The sequence below is a fragment of the Corvus brachyrhynchos genome, unplaced genomic scaffold (genome assembly GCF_000691975.1).
Source record: "Corvus brachyrhynchos isolate BGI_N302 unplaced genomic scaffold, ASM69197v1 scaffold101, whole genome shotgun sequence".
In the NCBI taxonomy this organism is placed as follows: Eukaryota; Metazoa; Chordata; class Aves; order Passeriformes; family Corvidae; genus Corvus; species Corvus brachyrhynchos.
In genome coordinates, this window is record NW_008237239.1 from 4,401,315 (window position 1) to 4,421,879 (window position 20,565).

Sequence of the window (20,565 nt, forward strand, 5' to 3'; positions counted from 1 at the left end):
AGTGATTCACCGTACTTCTGAGGTAAAAACTGGGAGGAATTTGAAGACAAATGGTATCTGAAATCTAGATTCTTCTGATATAAAATTAATTTAATGGGCCAATCCTAGACACTTTTTTGCCTAGAACTGCAATTTTTCCCTATTATTGGAGAAATATGCATAAGAAATCGATTTTAAATTATAAAATTAAAGCATGACAGGATGCACATACAAATCAGTTACTTCCTTTCAGTCTTCTCCTCTCTCTAGGAGGAGAATTCCTCAGGTATTTGATAAGAGAAGTATTGGCCAGTAAGGTGAGGGCAAGGGGGAATGGGGGATTTTTTGGGTATTTTTTGCTCTCCTCTTCCTTCTTGCTAAGCCTATTTGCAAGATTAGAAAGTTTACTTTGATATGTGTATCTGAGATGTGATATGAAAATGCTGGGAATTATTCAGCGCAAAAAGGGAGTGGGCTGCTCATGACAAACTCCTCCTGAATATAAAACGGAAAGATTCCTATAATGCTTTTAACACTTTTACTGTCTCCTCTGCTCTTTGACTTCTTTCCAATACTTAAGCACCTATTTTGGGTACCTGTCAGGATCAGAATCTCATTCAGTTCTTTATGATTATATTGGATTACCTGCATAATGTGTCTTCTGCAAATATTTACATAAACACACTACATTCTGGTGGCTATGGGTGCCACTTTCTTTTTCCTTTTTTTTGGCTAAGTTTGCAACTTATTGGTACATGAGGATGCAGGAGACAGAGGTTTGCATGTATGCATATCAGGAAATCTAACTTTCTACTTTCTAGAGGATTCCCTACCAGGCTTTTTAAAACAATACTGTACCCTGAAATTGCATGCAGAGAATTTCAAAAGGAGCAAGGGATTTTAAAAATTCTCTTTCCTTGATACTCAGAGAAATTGCTGCTAAAAATCCCAGTGTGCTTTTTTTTTTGGTGCATCACTGAAGACTGAAATCTGAGTGTAAGAACATCAAAGAAATTTGTTAAATTCCTTGCAATATATCTCTCAGGTAAACATGATGCAATAGCCCAAGATGCTTTAGTTGCAGAGATGGTGAAAGCGTGGTGCTAAAACCAAGGCTGTGGGTTCAATCCCCTATGGGTTGTTTGCTCAAATGGGACTTGATGATCCTTGTGGGTCCCTTCCAACTCAGAATATTCAGAGATTTAAAAACTGATGCTTTGTAGTTATTACAGCGGAATAATGTATAACTGAATATAAATCCAGTAAGAGACATCAGAGTCAGATGTTAATGACAAATGTCTAAATTTCCCTTTCCCCTTTATGAACATGTTCTCTGCTTTGCTTCCATTACCTCATTTTGCTTTGCTTGCTCTTTCATTTTGATCTGTAACTGCTCAGTGAGTTAATGCGTCTTCAAAAAACGGGTGCTGACTTTGAGGGCAGTTTCAAACTGGTTTAGTCTTCTGCCTATAGTTCAGACTGGGTTCATTTGAGTTCTTACTTAGATCTAAATCTTGAGATTCCTTCTCACTTGGATAATCTTATTCATGCCACACCAAATACTGACTTACTAATCTTCAGTCATCACATGTCCTTATGTCATGGAAAATATATGGTCCTTTTTAGTCTTGTATAATCAAAAGTAATGGAAAATGTGGAGTCTAGAAAACCTGCATCTCTAGGGAGAAGAGAATGTAAGACTCTTCTTTAAATAAAAAGCTTTGAAATATGTTAAAACACAAAGACAGCCATGCTTCCCTTGCATTTACACTTTAGTTATTGGATGATGTCACAAAACCAGAGCTGATTGTGAATGAATCAACAGCAGAATAGCCCTAGACCTCTTTACTGAGAAACCACCTTAATTGAATATGTTAAGACCCTGAGGGGAAAAAAATATTGCTTTAAGTGGAGTATGTAACTATGCTCCATTTTTTCCATATAGGAGACTCCTATGTATCACTTGTGTGTAAATGTAGCTAATTTTCTATTTTCAGTAGCTGTGGTCACATGCAGTTGAAAAGACAATGTGAGAAAGTGGGTTGGGTTTGTCACACATTAGAGAATCCTTGCTTTTATTGGGCCTATGCCGAGTGAACCAAATGCTGAGTATGTTAAGACCCTGAGGGAAAAAAATATTGCTTTAAGTGGAGTATAGGAAAAAGCATGTAACTATGCTCCATTTTTTCCATATAGGAGACTCCTATGTATCACTTTTGTGTAAATGTAGCTAATTTTCTATTTTCAGTAGCTGTGGTCACATGCAGTTGAAAAGACAATGTGAGAAAGTGGGTTGGGTTTGTCACACATTAGAGAATCCTTGCTTTTATTGGGCCTATGCCGAGTGAACCAAATGTGTAGGGATTAGGTCCTAAAGCACATTATAGGTGATTTCAGGCAAATGGAAAGAAAGTTTCACTGTGGGAATTGGAAAAAAGTTCTGAATTGGAGAGAATGTGCTTGCTTGTCAGGTATAGCCCAAAAAGACTTTTTTTTTTTTTCTTCTTCCTTTTCCTCTGCCATTTCTTCTTCTACTGAAGATATAAACAAACCTTATTTGTCTTCCTTTCTGGTTTACTAACGTGTGTGTCTGTAAACATGTCTTCGTGCTGATAAATAAATACGTTTCTGCAAAATTCTACAGAGCACAAGCATCCAAAGGCTGTATATCTCATCAGCTAATGAATTTTGACATCCAGCACAAACCATGGCTGCTTTTCTCAAATGGTCAGCAGTTCTCCATACAGATCTGCTGGCAATGAATTGAAGTTTCTAGAGTTCAAAACCCCTTAAGTGCACTGAATGAGTATAAAATCCACTATCTTTATAGCTACAAAGACTCATTGGAGTTTTGCAGTTCTTGAGTGGAATTAGGAATAGTTTCACTGGTCAAAACAAATCTGTTCTCTTCAAATTATACCATGTCTCATGAAAATGAACAGTTAATAGTATTGCTTGCTTTATGGCTTCTTTGTGTCGAATACTTTCATGTATATTATAGATATTTGGCAGAGTTGCATAGTGAGAAGCTGAATGATGAACAGTCTGCATTCTCTCGGCTTTGGTTTTCTGCCCAGGATTTTTAACTCACTATCTTTATTAAGAGGGAAAAAAAAAAAAAAGAGTAGGTTTTAAGCCCCAAAACTACTTTATTTCTTATTCTTTCTTGTGCTGTCTTGAGCCTTTGTGTAGCACTAGTATCAACTATTCAATCAGTGTCTTTGAAAAGCACCTACCAGGCTGCCAGATTCCTGTTGCAGGGGAAGCTAGATGGTGCCAGAAATCAGTCACTCTGTGCTAAATATTGCTGCTGGCTCCACTCCCTGTCTCTCAGAGCGGGTAGAAGTCTAATCTTCTGTTCTTTAGTGAAAAGATGGCAGGATGTAAAAATGCCATGTGAAGTTGCTGTTATGTAACAAATGTCTTGCCATCCTGCATGGTTAAGGAGTTAAACTGGTCTCTGGTCTCAAAGGGTGGGTATCTTATATTACGTGGAATGTTGTTATGCTCAGCTGATGTGGTATTTGTCATTTAGTTCTTCACTTGCCAGATCTTTAGCTCTGTGAATTTAGAAATTCCTCTGTTTTAAACGAGCTGCTTTGCTTCCAGTCAAGTCTAAGCACCAATATCACACTGCCTTGCACATGCACAGAACACCACCCAGCAGAGTTCCTATAAAGCAGTTCAGCTGCCCCCAGCATTCGCCACCCAGATGATGTTTGTGCACAGTTGCCATACTGAGAATTAAAATGGTGTAATATTAAAATTAAACTAGGAAAAAGTAATGCTGAAGGTAAATGTGCAAACAAATCTGTTCATAATTGTAAATGTATCTTTATGGCACTTCCAGTTTTTATAGAATCCAGGAGCTCTTCTGAAAATGCTAAGAGCCATTTGTTTGTATAAGAAGGAACAGAATAGATTTTTCAATCACACTTAAAATATGCAGATTGTTTTAAATGCCTACTAAAAACTATCATTGCAAAATTAGCCTAGTGTAAGACTGATCAAGCTGCAGTATTTTTAAGTGTGTTGTTCCACAGAGGGGTTAAGGTGCTTAATTAGCACATAGTATCAAAATTCAAAATCAGAATTCTCAAAACAGGCATTCAGTTCTTGTCTCACCATGGAGAAGCCCAAAGCCACTGACCACCAAAATATCTGCCAGACAACTTCTGTCTTGCCAGGCTGGTGCTGAGCCCCTCTCTGCAGAAGTGCCCCACTGGCCTCAGTTCAGTGTGCCCTGTACCACAGGCTGACAATGTGTGCACTTCCCTTCCCCTCTGCTTTCTGCTCCTCTGAGCAGGCATCAGAGCAAATCCTAAATATGTGGGAAGATGGTGGCTTGATCACCAAGCTGTAGCCAGGCATATTCTCTGCTGCCAACTGAATTATTAAATTGCTCTTTGCTTCTTGAGGAAACATTTTGGAGCATAACTCAATCACAATACCTCGTTGTAGCTGGGGTGGGTTTAGGTTTGAAATCCAAGGTCTATGCCCTGGGTGGGTAAGCTCCTTCTTCGGAGGAAGTCAGTACAAGTGCCTGCTCCTTGTCAGTTGCCAGAGAAGTGTTTTCCAGGCCAAATTCCAGGAGAAAATTTCTAGTGATGATGTTGTAAGGCCAGCAACATTAAATCCAAAGTTCAAAGGCTGCAGTTCTAGGCCTGTGGCTCTCATAATTCCCCCACAGTGGACTGTTTTCAACCTACAGACTTTGGAGAGTCTTTTTATATGTGAAGCTCTGTGTATTGCCTAGATATAAATCTCTATGGATATTTTGGATATAGATGCTTGGAAGATGACTGCAGCATATAGTGGAACTGTAAGTCCAGACCTTTCGTTGCTCGAACCTATTTTAAGGACTCTTCCCATTTGCCTTCTAATTAGGAAATGGATGCAATGTTTGTGGGTTATGGTTGACTTCTCTTGTCCTTAACTAAGAGGCTAATGTATTCTTTCCTGGGTGTTCTGCTTTCATCATAGGTCTAAGTTGATATTGCTCCTTCTGCTGAAGTGACAGCTTCTGGGTGATGTGTGACACTGCACAGCCAAGAAATCTGCATGCAGGATGTGTTTTCTTCAGCTCTATAGTTTTCCAGGGAGAGGTTTAGCAGATAAACCAGAGCCCCAAAGTCTGTTTCCATTATCAAAAAGCTTAGCTTCAACTGCTAATTCGAGAAATATAAATGTATGAAAGTAGTATTTATGCATATGATTTTGATAGCTGAAAATGTTAGCATATGAATTTGAGGGTCTGAAAAGGATTTTTAGAATGCAAATTAACTTTTTGCTAAGTCTTACACTGAAAGTTAAACCTGAGAAGATAAAAGAAAATAATACTCATTTGTAGCAAACTGTAGGGTTTATTACTCTGTCAACAAGCAGTTGGGTGGCCCAGACAAAAACAGAAGGCTTGCTATATCTTTCAAGCTCTTTTCTGGAGATAAAATGTTGGAGAACGGCTCTGAGAGAAATTTCTCGTTTACAGATTATTAATATGGAGAATTACTAGTGGGAGCAACCTATAATATTCAAGGCAGTTTTTCTCCTTTGATAACCTCTATTTTGGATGCTATGATCTACCTTCAGTGTAAGAGTTTTTGCCTTTCCTATCTGCAAAGTTGAACCTTAAAAAGTTCTATGCAGTTTTCTTCTACTCTGAGTATGCCAACTAGAGTTGGCCTAATAAAGGAGTACTTTCCTTTTCAGGTGGGGATTTCCTGAGAAGGTATTTTCCTTTTAAATTGACTTTGGAAGACATTAACTGAGTTTTGAGCTTCCTTACTCATGTTTGACTGCTTTATTACTGAAACTTTATGCTGATTTTTTTTGTTGTTGTTTATTGCTCAGAAGATCAGGTAATTGAAATTAATTTAGTTACTCTTCTCTAGATGCCTTTTGGGAAAACAGCTTGTACAAATGTGCTGTAGTATGAATCTTGCTGACTTGCATTTGATTTTTCATTTGCTACTTTGAGACAAGGAGAACAAAGGTTGCTTATGTAAAATGAGAGCACAGAAATATGGCAAACATGCCTATTCTTGTGAGAGGTGTGGTGTGTAATAGCTTATGATGAGGTGCATTTCCAGAGTTATTATGACTAAAAAGATGTTGCCTAATACACAGGTCTGGTAGAGCTACTGCTTCTGACTGTATTTTCTCCCCTTTACCTTTCCTGCTTCTGCCACCACTGCACCCCTGTTCTGCATTTTTCCTTCATGAGGGAGGGAGTTTATAGGGTAAAACTAGCTGGCAACAGAAGGATGCTTCCAGCTGGACTCTAAAGATAAAACTCAAAAATATGTTGCAAAAAATGCACTGGAAAAAGGGAAATAATAGCCTTGGGAGCTCTTTCTGTTGTGAACTGTGGCAGCTGGGCAATTGCATTGCAAGGGGTAATGTGTCTGTGGCTTATGACTAGTTTGTAATTATAAACTGAAGATAATTCAGTGCGCTATTTATATAATTTCTTGTTAAACTTGTCATGGATATTCACTTGTGATTCTATTTAGGTTTGGCATTTTCATCATACTTTGCTTAGATAGTTTCCTGTTTTTCTTATGTTTGGGAAAATTATGATCAGAAGGTTTTTCCTATATTAGGTGATAGAGGTATTTTTTCAGGACCAGAATGCAGGCATAGATATTTCTGTGGGTTTGGGAAGTCTTTTTGCATTTGGAGTTGATTTTTGGTTTCTTTGCTCTTCAAGTATTTCTTCAAATCAAACATAGGCGCTTAATAACGAAAACTGATAATGTTTCATCTGTCAGGTATGCCATTAAAAAAATGTGTGTCCAAACCTGCAGCTTAAAAAGAGATGTCTGGATGAGCTCAGGGAAGCAGTTCACAGATTATGCTAATTCACATTCACTCCAGAGAGTATCTATGGTAAATTGTCTGATTATAGAAGTAATTAATTGTTGAACTGATATGCAAGCTCTTTCTAGTGTGCTAGCTTAAGTTTTACCCAAATTTATTTTTCATATCATTAAATCTATAACAGTATTTAAAACTTATAGTTGTGGTAGGCCTGGTGCAAGTTTCTATACAACCCTATGCCTTTGAGTGATGTTGAGCAGTGAAAAGTGTGGAGAGGAGGAATAGTTTCTACTTTGTGTCACCTTCAGTCCCATCACATGTCCCTGAATATAGGTGCTTGCCACTTGACTGTGCAAGAAAATGATTAAATATGTGTGGCTGGGTTTTTTTTCTGTAGAAATGAAGTATTCCAGACAGTTGTGCTGTCATTGTATGCAAGTTGAAATTGGAAGACATAGTTGAAGGAGTTTGTGGAGAAACCAGAGAAATGTCTGAAAAACTTAAAATATTTCTATGCATTCATGAGTTATCAGGAAGTTCAAAATTTGGTCACCAAGAACATGACTGAGTGTAAACAGGTCTGAATAAAAGAGGGTCTTTGAGGCACATTTGAAAGAATAGGTATCTTTGATGGTAAAAAGTAAAAAGGCTTTACAGCGTCAAATATTTTTGTCTTTTTGCTGGGCTTCACAAAGCACAAACTTTCTATGTAGTTGAGAAGAAATTCAAAATATTTTTTATTGGGCTTTTTTTAAAGGCTTATTTCTATCAGTGCTCCAACAATAATATCTGCTAGAAAGTATACTGACCTAAACATTTAGTGTTGGTCTTCAACAACTTGTATAGAACACATATATTGGAAAAGTAGTACACCTATTTCTTTTTGATACATCCTAAATTGAATAATAAAATGGTGTTTTCCTTTGATTTTAAAAAGGAAAAAGATATGAAAATATATAACAAGGTGTAAAGTGGAATGCATGCAATCATTAATATACATCCCTGACAATCTTGGAAATATGTAGTCTAACATGAGACTTGAGATTTGTAAGAAGGAATGCAGAGGGTACTCAGCATTCTCACTTTGGTTTGTGTTCAAATGCAGTCCTCTTCCTATTCTGTCAGGGAATGTTGACCTCGTCAATAGGATATACCAGTAAGTTTAAAAATGGCCCTGATATCCCAGTTTGGAGCATGGGGTAGAGGAAAAGGTATTCTACTTGTTTCCTGAGTAAGTTCTTTCATTTTATTCCTGAAACACAGGTTACAGACAGCTGATTGTCAAGTATGAATTAAATGTTTTTCAGGAAATACCACATCTTTTCAAGATGTCTGAAGAGAATACCTGATATTTTAACCCTTATTTAAAGGTCAGAGATCAAGTTTACTGAATCAATTAAAGGAGGCAAACTCTATGCAGAAGATCTGCAGTTCTTGAAAACTCAAACTTAGTATCTTTTAACAGAATCTTTTGGGGGGAATTATCATATTCACTAATAAACAGTGAGTTGTTCCAGGGATAGCTCTGGGCTATCCTGAAGACAGTATGTCTTCAAAGTAGGTTTTGGAAAAGGGCCTGATGTTACTTTACTTTGTTTTTTATGAAGTTAAATGGAAATTTTTGTGCTAATTTTTAAAGTTGAGTTTAGGAAAGGATGATTACTTCTGTGCAAGGAGGATTTTCTGTTTGAATTATCAGAACAAACCATCAGTACTTGGAATGAGTCTAGTCCAGACTGACTCCACCAACTCCTTAAGAGCCTTTGGGCAGTTGTAGTGAATGACATTAATTTATAAGAAATTAAATATCAATGGGGCATTGATAAATATGGTCCGATGAAAACAATTTGAAAACTTAAAGTATTTTCAAAGGATCGTCCATATCAAGATTCAGTGATCATACCAAGTCACTTAATACACCATTACCTAGTGTTCTAGTCTAAACTGAGTGCATTTAGCAATAGTTGCTATGGGTAGTATCTGGCATACCACAGTTGTTTCTTTTCACAAAGGAGAAACATGTCGTGAAGAACAGTTAAATATTATAGATAAAATGTAGATTTCTTCCAATTCAGTCATTGGCTGATATAAGCCTCTATGTACATTTTTTATCAAATAAATATATAAAATTTTGCCTTGTATTATTGACATGTGAGTGGAGGCTGGTATCTTTCATCTTGTTGATATGTCAAATTTGGACAAGTTACCCAGCACAGGGAAATTCTAGGCTTTTCTCTGGTTTGAGTCAGGCACTGGACTAGGTGAGGGACTGAGGTCCCTTTTAACCTCACTTATTTCCAAAGTGTCTCTGATTTCAGTCATTCTGAGTATGGATTGATAAGTTTTGACTGAACTGCATCAGAGGCCCTTCTGTTGATAGAGATAGTTCAGACAGCACAAGACTTTAAAGTAGGTTTACTTTTAAATGTTTGTCAGATGTTTCAGAAGAACTTCTGTATCTGAATGATACTGAGCTTTCTGTTCTAAAGGTCAGGAATAGGAAGTATATCCTTCTGACTATTGACACTAAAAAAACCCAACATTTGGGATCTTCCTATATATGCATGACTGTCTCCAATGGCTGTAGTGTAGTGACCTTTTGCTGTGGTTTGCCTGTGAGAAAGGATGAGTGAAAAGCTGGGTGGAGTTTTGTTACGCTTCCATAGTCCTCTGTCCAATGCCAAATCACTGTAACTTTGGATGATGCTGAAAATGGAGTGTGGGAGGAGATAAATCACACTGCATTGGAGGGGAAAACAAACAAATAAAGAAGCTAGGTCACTAAGATAGGAAAAGCTTTTTTCATTTAGAAAAAATAACTTCAAGATTTTGAAAGAAAATAGTAGGCTGATTTGTCTTCCCCTGCTCAGTGGAAACAACTTTAAAAGTTTAGTTGAACTGTTAAATATATTCAGTTGCCCTAGATTTTCTTGGCACAAAAGTTTTCATGGATTCCTGATATTTAGTTTCCTCAATTGAGACTATGACTTTAATAAGCAAAAGCCACTGCTGTTTTACATATGGCATTAAAAATAAGCCAATACAGAATAAAATCAGCTGACTAATTTAATATCGTGGTTTTTTTCTTTATGTGAATACTTTGAGGGTCTGAGTGCTTGAGATGATGAATTGCACATGCAGAACGTAGGAAATCATGGGATCTTGAAGATTGTTCCATATTTAAATCTTTTGTCTTAAGTGGAGTTGTCTGTCTGAGGGCTACAAGCAGCAGACCAGCTCACAGGAGCAGATATCCCCCTTCCTGCCCCAGGAGTGTTGTGACCTTGAAACAGCTTGCTTAAGGCTTTTGAGGTTGAAAAAAGTTTTAAATGCTGGCTAAAATTCTGAATTTGCTACCTAGCTGGTTAGTGACTTGCTATGATTGGTTTAGCTTTTTTAGCAGTATAATTTAGAAAAAGAAGCGTTTCAGATTTAGTCATGAAATTGTTTAGAAATCTCAATATATTTTCTTTTAAGATGGTGTCAAAGAATAAGTTATTTAATCAATATTTGTCATTGTGAATAACTGTATGTAAAGGTCAATACATACAGTATTATACTTCTGGGAAACAGTATTTCAGTAAATATGGATTACTTTACTGAAAGTACATATAAAAAATACTCAAAATAACCCAAAAGAAACAAAAAATCCCACCTGATGTAGTGTAGAAGTTGGTTTGCCTTGAAGCATATTATTTCTGACTCCCTAACCATATCCTGTATTTTTGTTTCAAATTCTCCATGAATCGTTTTTATCCGCCTCTCTACTGTTTGTACGTCTAAAAATTTCATTGCTGTAAACAGGAGACTTGGATATGTGATGAATGAAGTATTGCAGCTGCCTGAGTAAGAAATTTTTCTGGAGCTAAAGATAGACTTGTCTTCTTGTATCTATTTGGCAGAGAAAAAGGGTGATTGAAGAGAAGTACAGTATATGAAAGCACAGCTAAAACACAGACATGCTGACATTATAATACAGTGTCTCATTGGATGGTGGGGTGTTTTGACTACATGGCTACAGCAGGTCTATAATTTAAATGCCATTAATGGCACAGAAAACAATAGCATGGAGACAGGAATACTGTAAGATCTCTGGTTCCGTACTTACAATGCAGATGAAATAGCCCTTTGAACTTGTGGTGCCAAATGTTGTCCAAAGTTACTATTCTTCCATGAGGAAAGCAGTTTGTTTTTGTGGTGTTTTATGTCTTCCCCTCCTAGCACAGGCAGACATTTTCTGTTTAGATTGCTTGGCTTGTGTCACTACAAAGATCCCAGGCAAAGGGGGGCTGCTTCTATTTGCCTCACTCACGTCCCATCCACACATTCAGTACAGAATTCGCTATTGTGAATAGTCATGACTATGTTTTCTTTGTACTCGTTGGCCTTTGAATATGCTTCTTTATACTTTTTACTAAAGTCACACACAGAACTAGTTTCACCAGAAGCTCTTGGTGTTTAGCTGTAACAGAGTTACACATAGTCCTGTGACTGCACCCCAGCTATAATATCTCATTTGTTTCCACTTGGCTGTTGTAATGTTTTCTGCCGTTTAGACTTCTTCTCCTTTCCCTTGCTCTCTTTTTTCCGTTTTCTTTTTTTCCCCCATTATAAATTATATCTGACTTTGTTTTGGTTATTGAACTTAACTGTGTGTAAGTACATGTTTCTGTACCCTCACAGATGCCAAACATTTAATGCACCTTGGTGTAATGTATGCACTAATTATTTGCCACATTGGAATGAGCCTTTCCAGAAACAGTTCTTGATCTTTGAAAACTTTGCAAAATGGATACAATATGTTAATTGTGAAGCTTTTTTTAGAACACATTTCAAAGGAGGAGAAGAAATGCTGTGTAAGTGAAACTTGTTGAAAGTGCTCCACCACTTCTAGCAGGAGACTGTTACAATAGTTGCATTATTTCTTTATCCTGATCAAATGCTGTTGTAAATATCACTTAGGCTTTTTTTTCCCCTCCTCAAACTGGTTCACTGTGTGTAGGTCTGGTACTATACCATGTAAATACTAGCTGTTTCCAGTTTTGGCTAAGTGGATGGACTCTTTTGAAAAGATTCATGTAATGTTGACAAAAATTAAAGCCAACTTATACTCTGAACAAATAACTAAATATTAAAAGTTGCTAAAGGGATAGGTACAGTGTTTCAGAAAAGTTGTTTCTCTTTATAGTAGAAGTCTCAAATTTGAAGTGTGGGAAATGTGTGTATTTAAGTATGCCTTTCTTTTCTCACTTAAAAACAAATTACAGCTAAAATTCAAAGCATGTGGAGCAGATATGGATCTACTTAATACTGAAGGTAAATAGAATTGAAGAAGAATAATTAATTTATTCTTATTAATCTTGTATTTGCTAAGATCCAAAGTTTCTAAACTGAAGTAATTTGAGCATTTTCTTTATCTAGTGCCTCTCAAGTGTATAGAAACAGGGTCTTTCAAACTTGTGATGGCTTTCTACTGAACCTGTGCATTCATAGAACAACTCAGGTTCCTTCAAAATGTTGTGCAAATATGTGCAAAAAAGAAATCTTAGGAATGTTTTGATCTTGGAAGGAATCTTGATCAGAACAGTCAATGAAATACAAAATGGTACGTTGGCCAACTGAAAGCAATTGTCTGTTTATTTCTTTCTCAACAATATTAGTAAAGAAAGATTTTGCTTGGGCCACTATTCCTGGCTACTGCAATCAGTAATTTTCAGTTTTGTCTGAAGAGAAATTAATAAATGTTTCTATCACTTCTTGCCACAAACTCTGAGGAGTAACATGAAACCAAAGCAGAACTTGAGAGAAGTAATAGCTAGCTCTTACCCAAACTTGTTTTTAATTAGATCAGATTATGAGGCAGTGGAAAAAACTCTTCTTCATGGCAGGTTTGGTAAAATCAGTCTTAGTTATCCCACTAGTTTTCTACTTGGGAAATAATTTATGAAATGAAAGGGAGCAATCCACGCTCAATGGGATTTAAATATAGAGAAAATCTGCACTATTTCTCTGGGTCAGAAAAGCATGCTATGTGCTTTGAGAAACTTTTCCTACTAAATGCCTGGTACACAAGTAACTTCTTCAATACCAGGATGGTTGTTAGTTTTCTGTGAAAAGCCCCAAGTATATTTTATAACCTGAGCATAGTTCATTTCCTGATGTAGCAGTGCAGTCCCAGCTGCCCTCATGAGAGCAGAATTCCAGATGTTCCTTTTTTTTCCTGTATGGAGTGGTGCTGTAATTGTTGGACAGCAAGGATACAATTTGGCTCTCTGATAATGTTGTATCTGTAGAAATACTTTCACTGTGGCTATAGGAACGTGTGTATACATTAGGAAGGAAACTATATTATGGATTTCAGTCTTTAAATGCATTCATATGACCCAGGTGAGTGCAAGAACCACTTGGATTTGATAATATAATGATGACATTTTAAATATCGTGTAAGGGAGGAATTAGCCATTATCTAAAGCAGCATACATGATAACACAGTGATTTGAACCTGTCATTCATTTAATAATTCAGGTTGGAAAAGGCATGTGAGATCAGTGTCCAACAGTAAACCTAACACTGCCAGGTCCTCTACTCAAATCTTGTCCCAGAGCACCACATCTACATGTCTTTTAAGTACCTGCAGGGATGGTGACTTTATCACTTCTCTGGGAACTCTTTTCCAATGCTTGACAGACTTTTTGATGGAGAATTTTTTCCTAATATCAAACCTCAATGGCCCCTGGTACAACTTGCGGCCATTTTCTCTTTCCTATCACTCGTTACTTGGGAAAAAACGTACACTTGACACTCAGACACACTCTGCTACAGCCTCCTATGAGGTGGTTGTAGAGAGTGATAAATTCTACCCTGAACCTCCAGACTTCATAACCCCAGTTGCCTCAGTTGTTCCTGGATGGACTTGGGCTCTAGACCCTCCACCTTAATCATGCAGTCATGGTCACAGTTTGTGCATAAACCTGTCTATGTAAGTGTTTCTAGATGTTCAGCTTCAGTGTTTCTCCAGCTGTTTCATAGGACTGTTTTTATAGGACACTAAAAGCTTAAAAAAGCTTGGAGTCAGTAAAAACAAAGCATGTGAGAACAACTTTAGTTGTGGTTGTTCCCATATTTTTGCTATTATTTCAGAATATGTCCTACTATGGTCGAATGTCCATCTGTTCCAATTTCTTGAATGTGTTCATGACAGGGTTGGGAGCTGATCCTGGGTTCTTTCCACATTTAATTGCTCCATTAAATACTGTGGGTATATTCTGGTTGTGGGTTATCCAATCTTAATTCATCATTACAGATAATTTAAATTATCCTAAATGCCATAGTGATCTGCTGGTTAGAGCAGAAAGCTGCTCAGGTACCAACTGTAATTGCCACTTGTGGCAGAAAAAAAAACAAATGTGACTTTTTTCTGTTCTGAAACTCTGCGGCCATTTCTATTTTCCTAGTTGGCTTAGGCTGAAAATGACTTTTTTAAACGAGATTTAGCAAGACAGATTCTTGATTTCAGGTGATGACACTGATGCTTTATTGTAATAGAAATTTGTAATCAAGATTCTAGAAACTGTTAACAGTATACAGTTCTGCCTTCAGGATAAGAAAAATGGAGATGATTCCTGGAATCCTACTTCATGGGAGGAAGATTGGAGGGGCTAGCATGGGCTTAGGAATATGGAGAAAAGGACCTTCTCTCCCTTCTGGGCATGTAGAGTTGAACACTCACTTTTCTTTGTGGTCTATGTTTATTGCTAAACTCTTGAGCAAGCCTGGAGGCATTTCCTAAATGAGGCTGGAACTACATAGCTTTTAAACACAATTACCCCTCTCTCCTGCTTTCTGCATGCCCTGTCAGTTCTAATGGACTTTCCTTGGCTCTGACAGAAAGGGAAGGTGTGGGGGTCTCTGTGACCAGTCCCCTTCTTCCCCCAGACTGCGTGGAATGGCCACATCTTATTATGGCCCTTGGACAGCACCAATTTAAAGGTTCTCCAGAATATTAAAGCGTAAATTTTGCCTAAGGGGGGAAGTCTGGGAAGAAAAGAGTAGTCATTCAACAGCAAAGAAATAAGTTTGCTTCTACTACCTGATGTGAGACTCCTTCAGAGTGGAAAGAATACCAAACTGGGCTGTACTTTGTGTCATATCAACAGGATGGGTTCGCCCAGTGTGTTTCTTCCACAGTGATCTTCTGAGGCTTGTGGTCTGCAAAATGCAAAGAGAAAGCAATCCTATCACAACTAACAGCAAAAAAAAGTCTTAAGAAAACTGTTATTCGTAGGAATACAGATTAGAGTGTATCTAATAGAGGGGTAGAAATCTTACCATTTTTAAAAAAGAGTAACAAAAATAAAAACACCTAATGACTGCCTTAAGGAAAAACCCCTTTGTTAGCCTTCAAGCACAAGAAAATACTTGACCTGTTTTGAACAGTGTTTTTATAACATGCTTTTGTTGGATTACAATCTTTTTTCTCTTCTCTGTTTGATCTTAAAGTCTAACTGTGTTAATTTAAAAAATTAATATAATGCATTAAGCTTGTAATATGATTAAAGGTATTTTAGAACTTTATAGGAGAGGGGTTTTTTTTCTCATTCTGTTAGTTTCTCAACTATTGCAACTGCAATTGCAGTTCTATGCAAAACAGTAACTACATATGGTTAAAAACTTCATGGTTTTTTTTTTTTACTCTGTGGGGAAAATGCAGGAGGTTTTGAAGAAATATATTTTTCAATAAGTTTTTTTGGGAAGGCCTTTTGTGTGAGGAGAGTGAAAAAAGCCCCCTTGCCGCCCTAGAAGGGTTGATGGCCTGGTGTTTTGGTGTGCCTCCGGAATGTCAGAGCTTTGTTGTTGTTGGAGAAGGGCCTGGAAACCGGAGTTTTTGATACTTTGTGTGAAAGTCTCAATGATCAGACTATCTATCTGCAAAGGATCGTGCTGCCTACTTTTTCTCCTCCTCTTTCTTTTATCATAAGGTCCTTTTCCCAAAAGAAAATTAAAATAACTTAGACATACCTCTCTTTAGTCTAATAATAAAATTTCTAACATCTCTGTATCTCTCTGAGGAAGGAATATTTTCTTAACTAGTCTTAACAGTAATGCATAGATCTATTGTTCATGTTGTCTAGTAAAGAAAAAATATAATAATGATATAGTTTTCTCCTAGTAATGAAACTGAAGAAACTGTATGTGTATTTAAAGAAAATGCTGTGGCTGAAGAGCTCAGGAGCAATGGAAAATTCTTGGTTTTATTCCACTGAGAATTGCAGAGAAACATCTTGCTGTCTGTGCACTTGTACTTACTTATGCATAATGAAAACTAGAGCAAATGTTGACAATGTGAGGTCTTCTTTAAAAAATATAAAACCAAACAGAAGTAAACAAGTTTGAGGGGGAAAAAAAAAAGTCCTTTTCATAAAGTCAACACGACTCTCTATGGAAGAATATAAAATAATCAATCTGATGTGCCTGAATCTCTTTTCCATTCATACAAAAACATGAAAAACCCAAGCTGCTCTGACTATTACATCATCTCTTTTGAAGTACAAATGCTAATTGAAATCAGTCAAATGTCTTTCTAAAAGCATGTGTGCTAAGATGCTACAGATCATTTTTTTTTCTTATGTACTTGAATACAGGTATATCTGATTTTCCCTAAAGCTTCTATTAGTGGGGGAGGAAAGGTGGTGCTCCCATGAGCCTCATTTTTAGTACTTCATGTTTTAATGTTTACCACTTAAATGTGGTTTTGAATGTGTTTCTGAATCATTACTTTGCAAAAAGAAACAGACGCTGCTGTCTATCTCCAGCTGAGTTTCCACCTTGCTTAGAGATTGGTGCTTTTCTCCTTTATTCTTTGGAAAAGATAATTTTTAATTAGATTCTGCTTTCCAGATAAGCTGCTCTTCACTTTTAATTCAAGGGAACAAGAGGTACCCATTGGTGTATGTTTGATCTCTTTGAAATACTTGTCTGCTCTGTCATTCAGATGTTTGTTGGATGGACTTTAAAGTATGCTTTGGATGCTGTTTAGAAAAATCTAGTGCCCCGTAAGTGCTGTACATGATAAAAGCAAGTGATGCTCAGGATCTATTGTGTGTGGGTTGCTGCAAACTGCTTTTTCTCTTAGTGCTTTTAGCTTGCTGACCTGCAGAAAAGCTTGTCTCCATGTTTTATTCCTGTTATTGATGTGAAAGTCTTTGTTTCAAGTATATTTTCATTTTGCTTTGACCTGTATTTATAGTTTTTAGTGCTGCCTGTTTAACACATGTGCAGACTGCTGCACTGAGTTCCTGCAGATGTTGTGAACCAGTATGACTTTTATAACTGCCTCTATGATGTTCAGTCATGGAAGCCTTGATTTAGCGAGAAGACACCATGTTCAGTCATAGATGTCTTCAAGTGTCCTGACCTAGACCTGGAAAAACCAGTATGGTATTTTCTTGCACTATCTGTGTGCTGAGCTGTCTGGGATGGTTTACTTTTGTGGCTTTAAACACATTACGTAAAGTTTGGAGCCATCTAGTAATTGCATGTTCCAAGTTCCTTTTTGCATCTACAGCAGTCCTGTTAATGTTGCCTTTTTTAAAACTCTTTGTTGGTAAATATCATCAGATACTATTTACTGTTACAAATATCATCAGGCTTTTGTACTCTAGATTTCTGCTCTGGAAAAGTCCATGAGATTAACACAGTACTACTGTCTGACTGGCTTCTGAGTTTACGTTTGCTGGGGGTTTTAGCAAGCTGTTAACTACAAGTATGGTGGTTTTTACATCCTGATTTGGGGGGAATTTTGCTTATCAGATCACTTCTGTTTTCCCAATTCCCTTTGTGTAGAAACTTGCCCTAAAAGAGAGCCATCTCTGACTACATTTTGTTTATTAGGATTTCAAAATGCCTGAAAATCTGAAAATAATTTTAGAAAGAGTATTCCACTGTTGAAATAGTGGCCATGACGGTATCATTTTTCATCTGTATTTTGATATAATCATTTCATGTATTTAACAAACCATAATTTTAATTATTTTCAAGATAAATTTCAGAAAGACAAACCTTAAACAGACTCATATCGATGCATTTATCTGGGAGTGAAGTCACATGTCAGCACTGTATCATAGCCTGTGTCTGCTTGTGCCTGGAGGGGGGAGTTAAACTGTAGGGGGTAACCTTTCACATGAGTGTGCTATGCAGTGTTTGCAGGACTTAACATTTTCTTTGTATATGTTTCAGCTGGGTTTTTTCTCCTTGCTCAGGAAAATAGCATTTTCTGTGATATATCCTAGACCTTGGTCATTCCTCCCATCTCTACTATCAAAGCATCATATCATAGGTGTAATAATAAGACTTGTCTTTCTTTTTATGGTAGTTTCTAAGTAATGCTGCCCAGTTTGTCAAGTCAGATATGCAACCAACATTGTACACAGTGGTTTTGTAGAAAGCGGGATTGAAAGGGAAATAATTAAATCAGCTCTGCTGGTCAAGACTTGCAATGAGATGTTTTCTGGGGGAAAGAATTCTAACAGTAAAGTCAGGACCCATTAGTCCTATTCTCTGTGCTGGTTCACAGCATTCTTTGTCCCTTTCTTAAGGGCCACAAAAAACCTTGGCTGCTGGCCCTTCCAGTTTGGGGTGGGGGGAATTAGAAATATAAAGGTTTAGTATTCGCTCTTTAAAACTGATATTCTTAGCCCTTTTCCTTGCTAAGGTAGAATGAAAACCATAAACTATTGGTAAATGTCAACTAACTGCTAGACTTGAAAGAACCAGCAGCTGCTTTCTGCTTATGAAGCAGAGAAACTGTGTGGGAGGAGATGTTAAGAACCTCAAATACCCACTATAACAGAGGGGCGGGGGAGAGACTGTACTGAATATGGGGTTTAACCTTTAGAATTCTTTTTCTGTTCTCTCATCCTCTTAGACTTGTAGGAAAATGCAAAATGGCAATTGATTTGTTTCAGGTAAAAGCATCAGACAAAGGCCCCATGCCACCAAAAACTAATTTCTGATAAAATATGGAGTATTTAGCTTGCCTGTATCAATTTTGTGTCCGTTAAAGATTTATGGTATGAATCTCATAAACAGTTTTCAAATGTATTTAATGAATAATTGTTTGCAAAGGGCTTAAGTGTGCCTCAAATCAGATGCAATGTTTCAATGCAGCAACATTATTAACAGCATCGTTAGTGTAGGACTGAAATGGCAACACTTAAAAATGCATCTACCACAAACCTGAAATGATGAGTTTGTCTTGAATACAAATAAACATAGAGGAAATAGACTGAGAGGTATCCATTCACGATGTATAAAATAAGATCAAAAATAGGCCACAAGTTTGTTAATATAAATTGAGACAAATTCTAGCTCAGCAACACTGACCTAAAAGCTGTTTATTCTTCTTTTAATGGAAAGTCCATACCTGCTGTTGAGAAAAGACACAGGGCTTGTTCTGTGATTTTTTGGGGGGTTTTTTTAAGTAACTTACTTATACAGTAATTAATAGATCCTTCATCACTTTCTGATATGGAAAAAATATGTATAGCCTCATTAGCTCATGGCATAACTATTTTTAACCCTTTTAAAAATATTGGTGCAAAACAATGTTTTTCATCTCATCTAGAGACTAGAAAATGTAGAAAGAAAAAGGGCTGGATTATTTTTCTTTTTTCCCTGAAAATAGTCAATTACAAGACACTTAATAAATGTATCTGGAAAGCGTGGTAGTAATCTGTCTTTTATAATTGGAGACCTTTCTGTACCTAGATGCTGATTGTACTGGGCAGATGAAACAGCTCTCAAGGAATGATAAATATTGTTCAGTATGGGAAGACTGTTTTTACATGAACTCTCATATGCGAAAAAAAAAGAATAGAACTTCAACTCTGTTATTTCACCTGTTCTCCTTTTAAACATGTCCTTTCTTGTGTGCTGACTACTCCCACTATGGAACACTTGTCTACAGTCCTGGGAATTACTATTAACTCCCTAAGATGGGGGGTGGGAAACTACAACTGGTGAACAAGGGCTGGAAGGGTACCAGCTGGAGGATATTTGTGACAGATCAGAATAACAGGAAGAGAGAGTAAAAAAGAAATGGTCAGCACTTTTGGCTTTTTAAAAGTGGGGTGCAGATGACTTGCTGTTATGTTTTTGCAATGTCTTGTTTCCAGACTGCTGGCTTAGTCAGCCACATCTTTAATTTGCCCAGTTTATAACAGCTGTTTTGGCTGCTACCACAGAAAGAGAAATTATAATTTCCAAGCCTTCATTTCATCCCTCTTACCTATAATCCTCAAGTTCCAGTCTGTCTGACCACTTGACTAGGCTTTTTAATTAACAGATCTTCTTGGGGGCCCTTAAATGTGTTTTGCATATACAGGAGCACTAAACAGCCTTGGAAACTCTTGATGAGATGAAAAAAATCCTGCTGGGAATATAAAATGGCACATAGTGCCTAGAATAATGATTTCCATAATTGAAATTTTCATGTGCTGTATTAAAAGGCATCATTTACCTGGGGTCCTGTTCTTTTGAAAAGAAAAATGTTTTAGTTTCAAAAACATTTAACTCTATCTCTGAATGGTTTTGTTGATTCCTCAGAAGGCGGCTTATGGGTTTGGCAAAAAACCACAAAGCTGAAGATGAAAACTAGCATTGGAAGATTTCTGTGCAGTCTGTGATTTAGATGTACTTGATTTGCTCAAATAAGGCAGGTGGTGGAGTTCTGTAATGATCTTTACTTCGTACCTGAGACCACTGATCATT

At 37.0% G+C, this 20,565-nt stretch overlaps 1 protein-coding gene across 9 annotated transcripts in view; it reads right to left on the reverse strand.

Moving 5' to 3' along the window:
- Positions 1-20,565, reverse strand: part of LOC108445561 — a 62,431-nt gene that overhangs the window by 11,523 nt on the left and 30,343 nt on the right. For all 9 annotated transcript variants that reach the window (XR_001860459.1, XR_001860458.1, XR_001860457.1 and 6 more), the window contains one exon: positions 14,888-15,006. Coding sequence is in view for 2 of the 9 variants with exons in the window: in XM_017729723.1 (XP_017585212.1) it covers positions 14,888-15,006 (119 nt within the window). In the remaining 7 variants the exon portion in view is untranslated. The remainder of the gene's footprint in view (positions 1-14,887; positions 15,007-20,565) is intronic.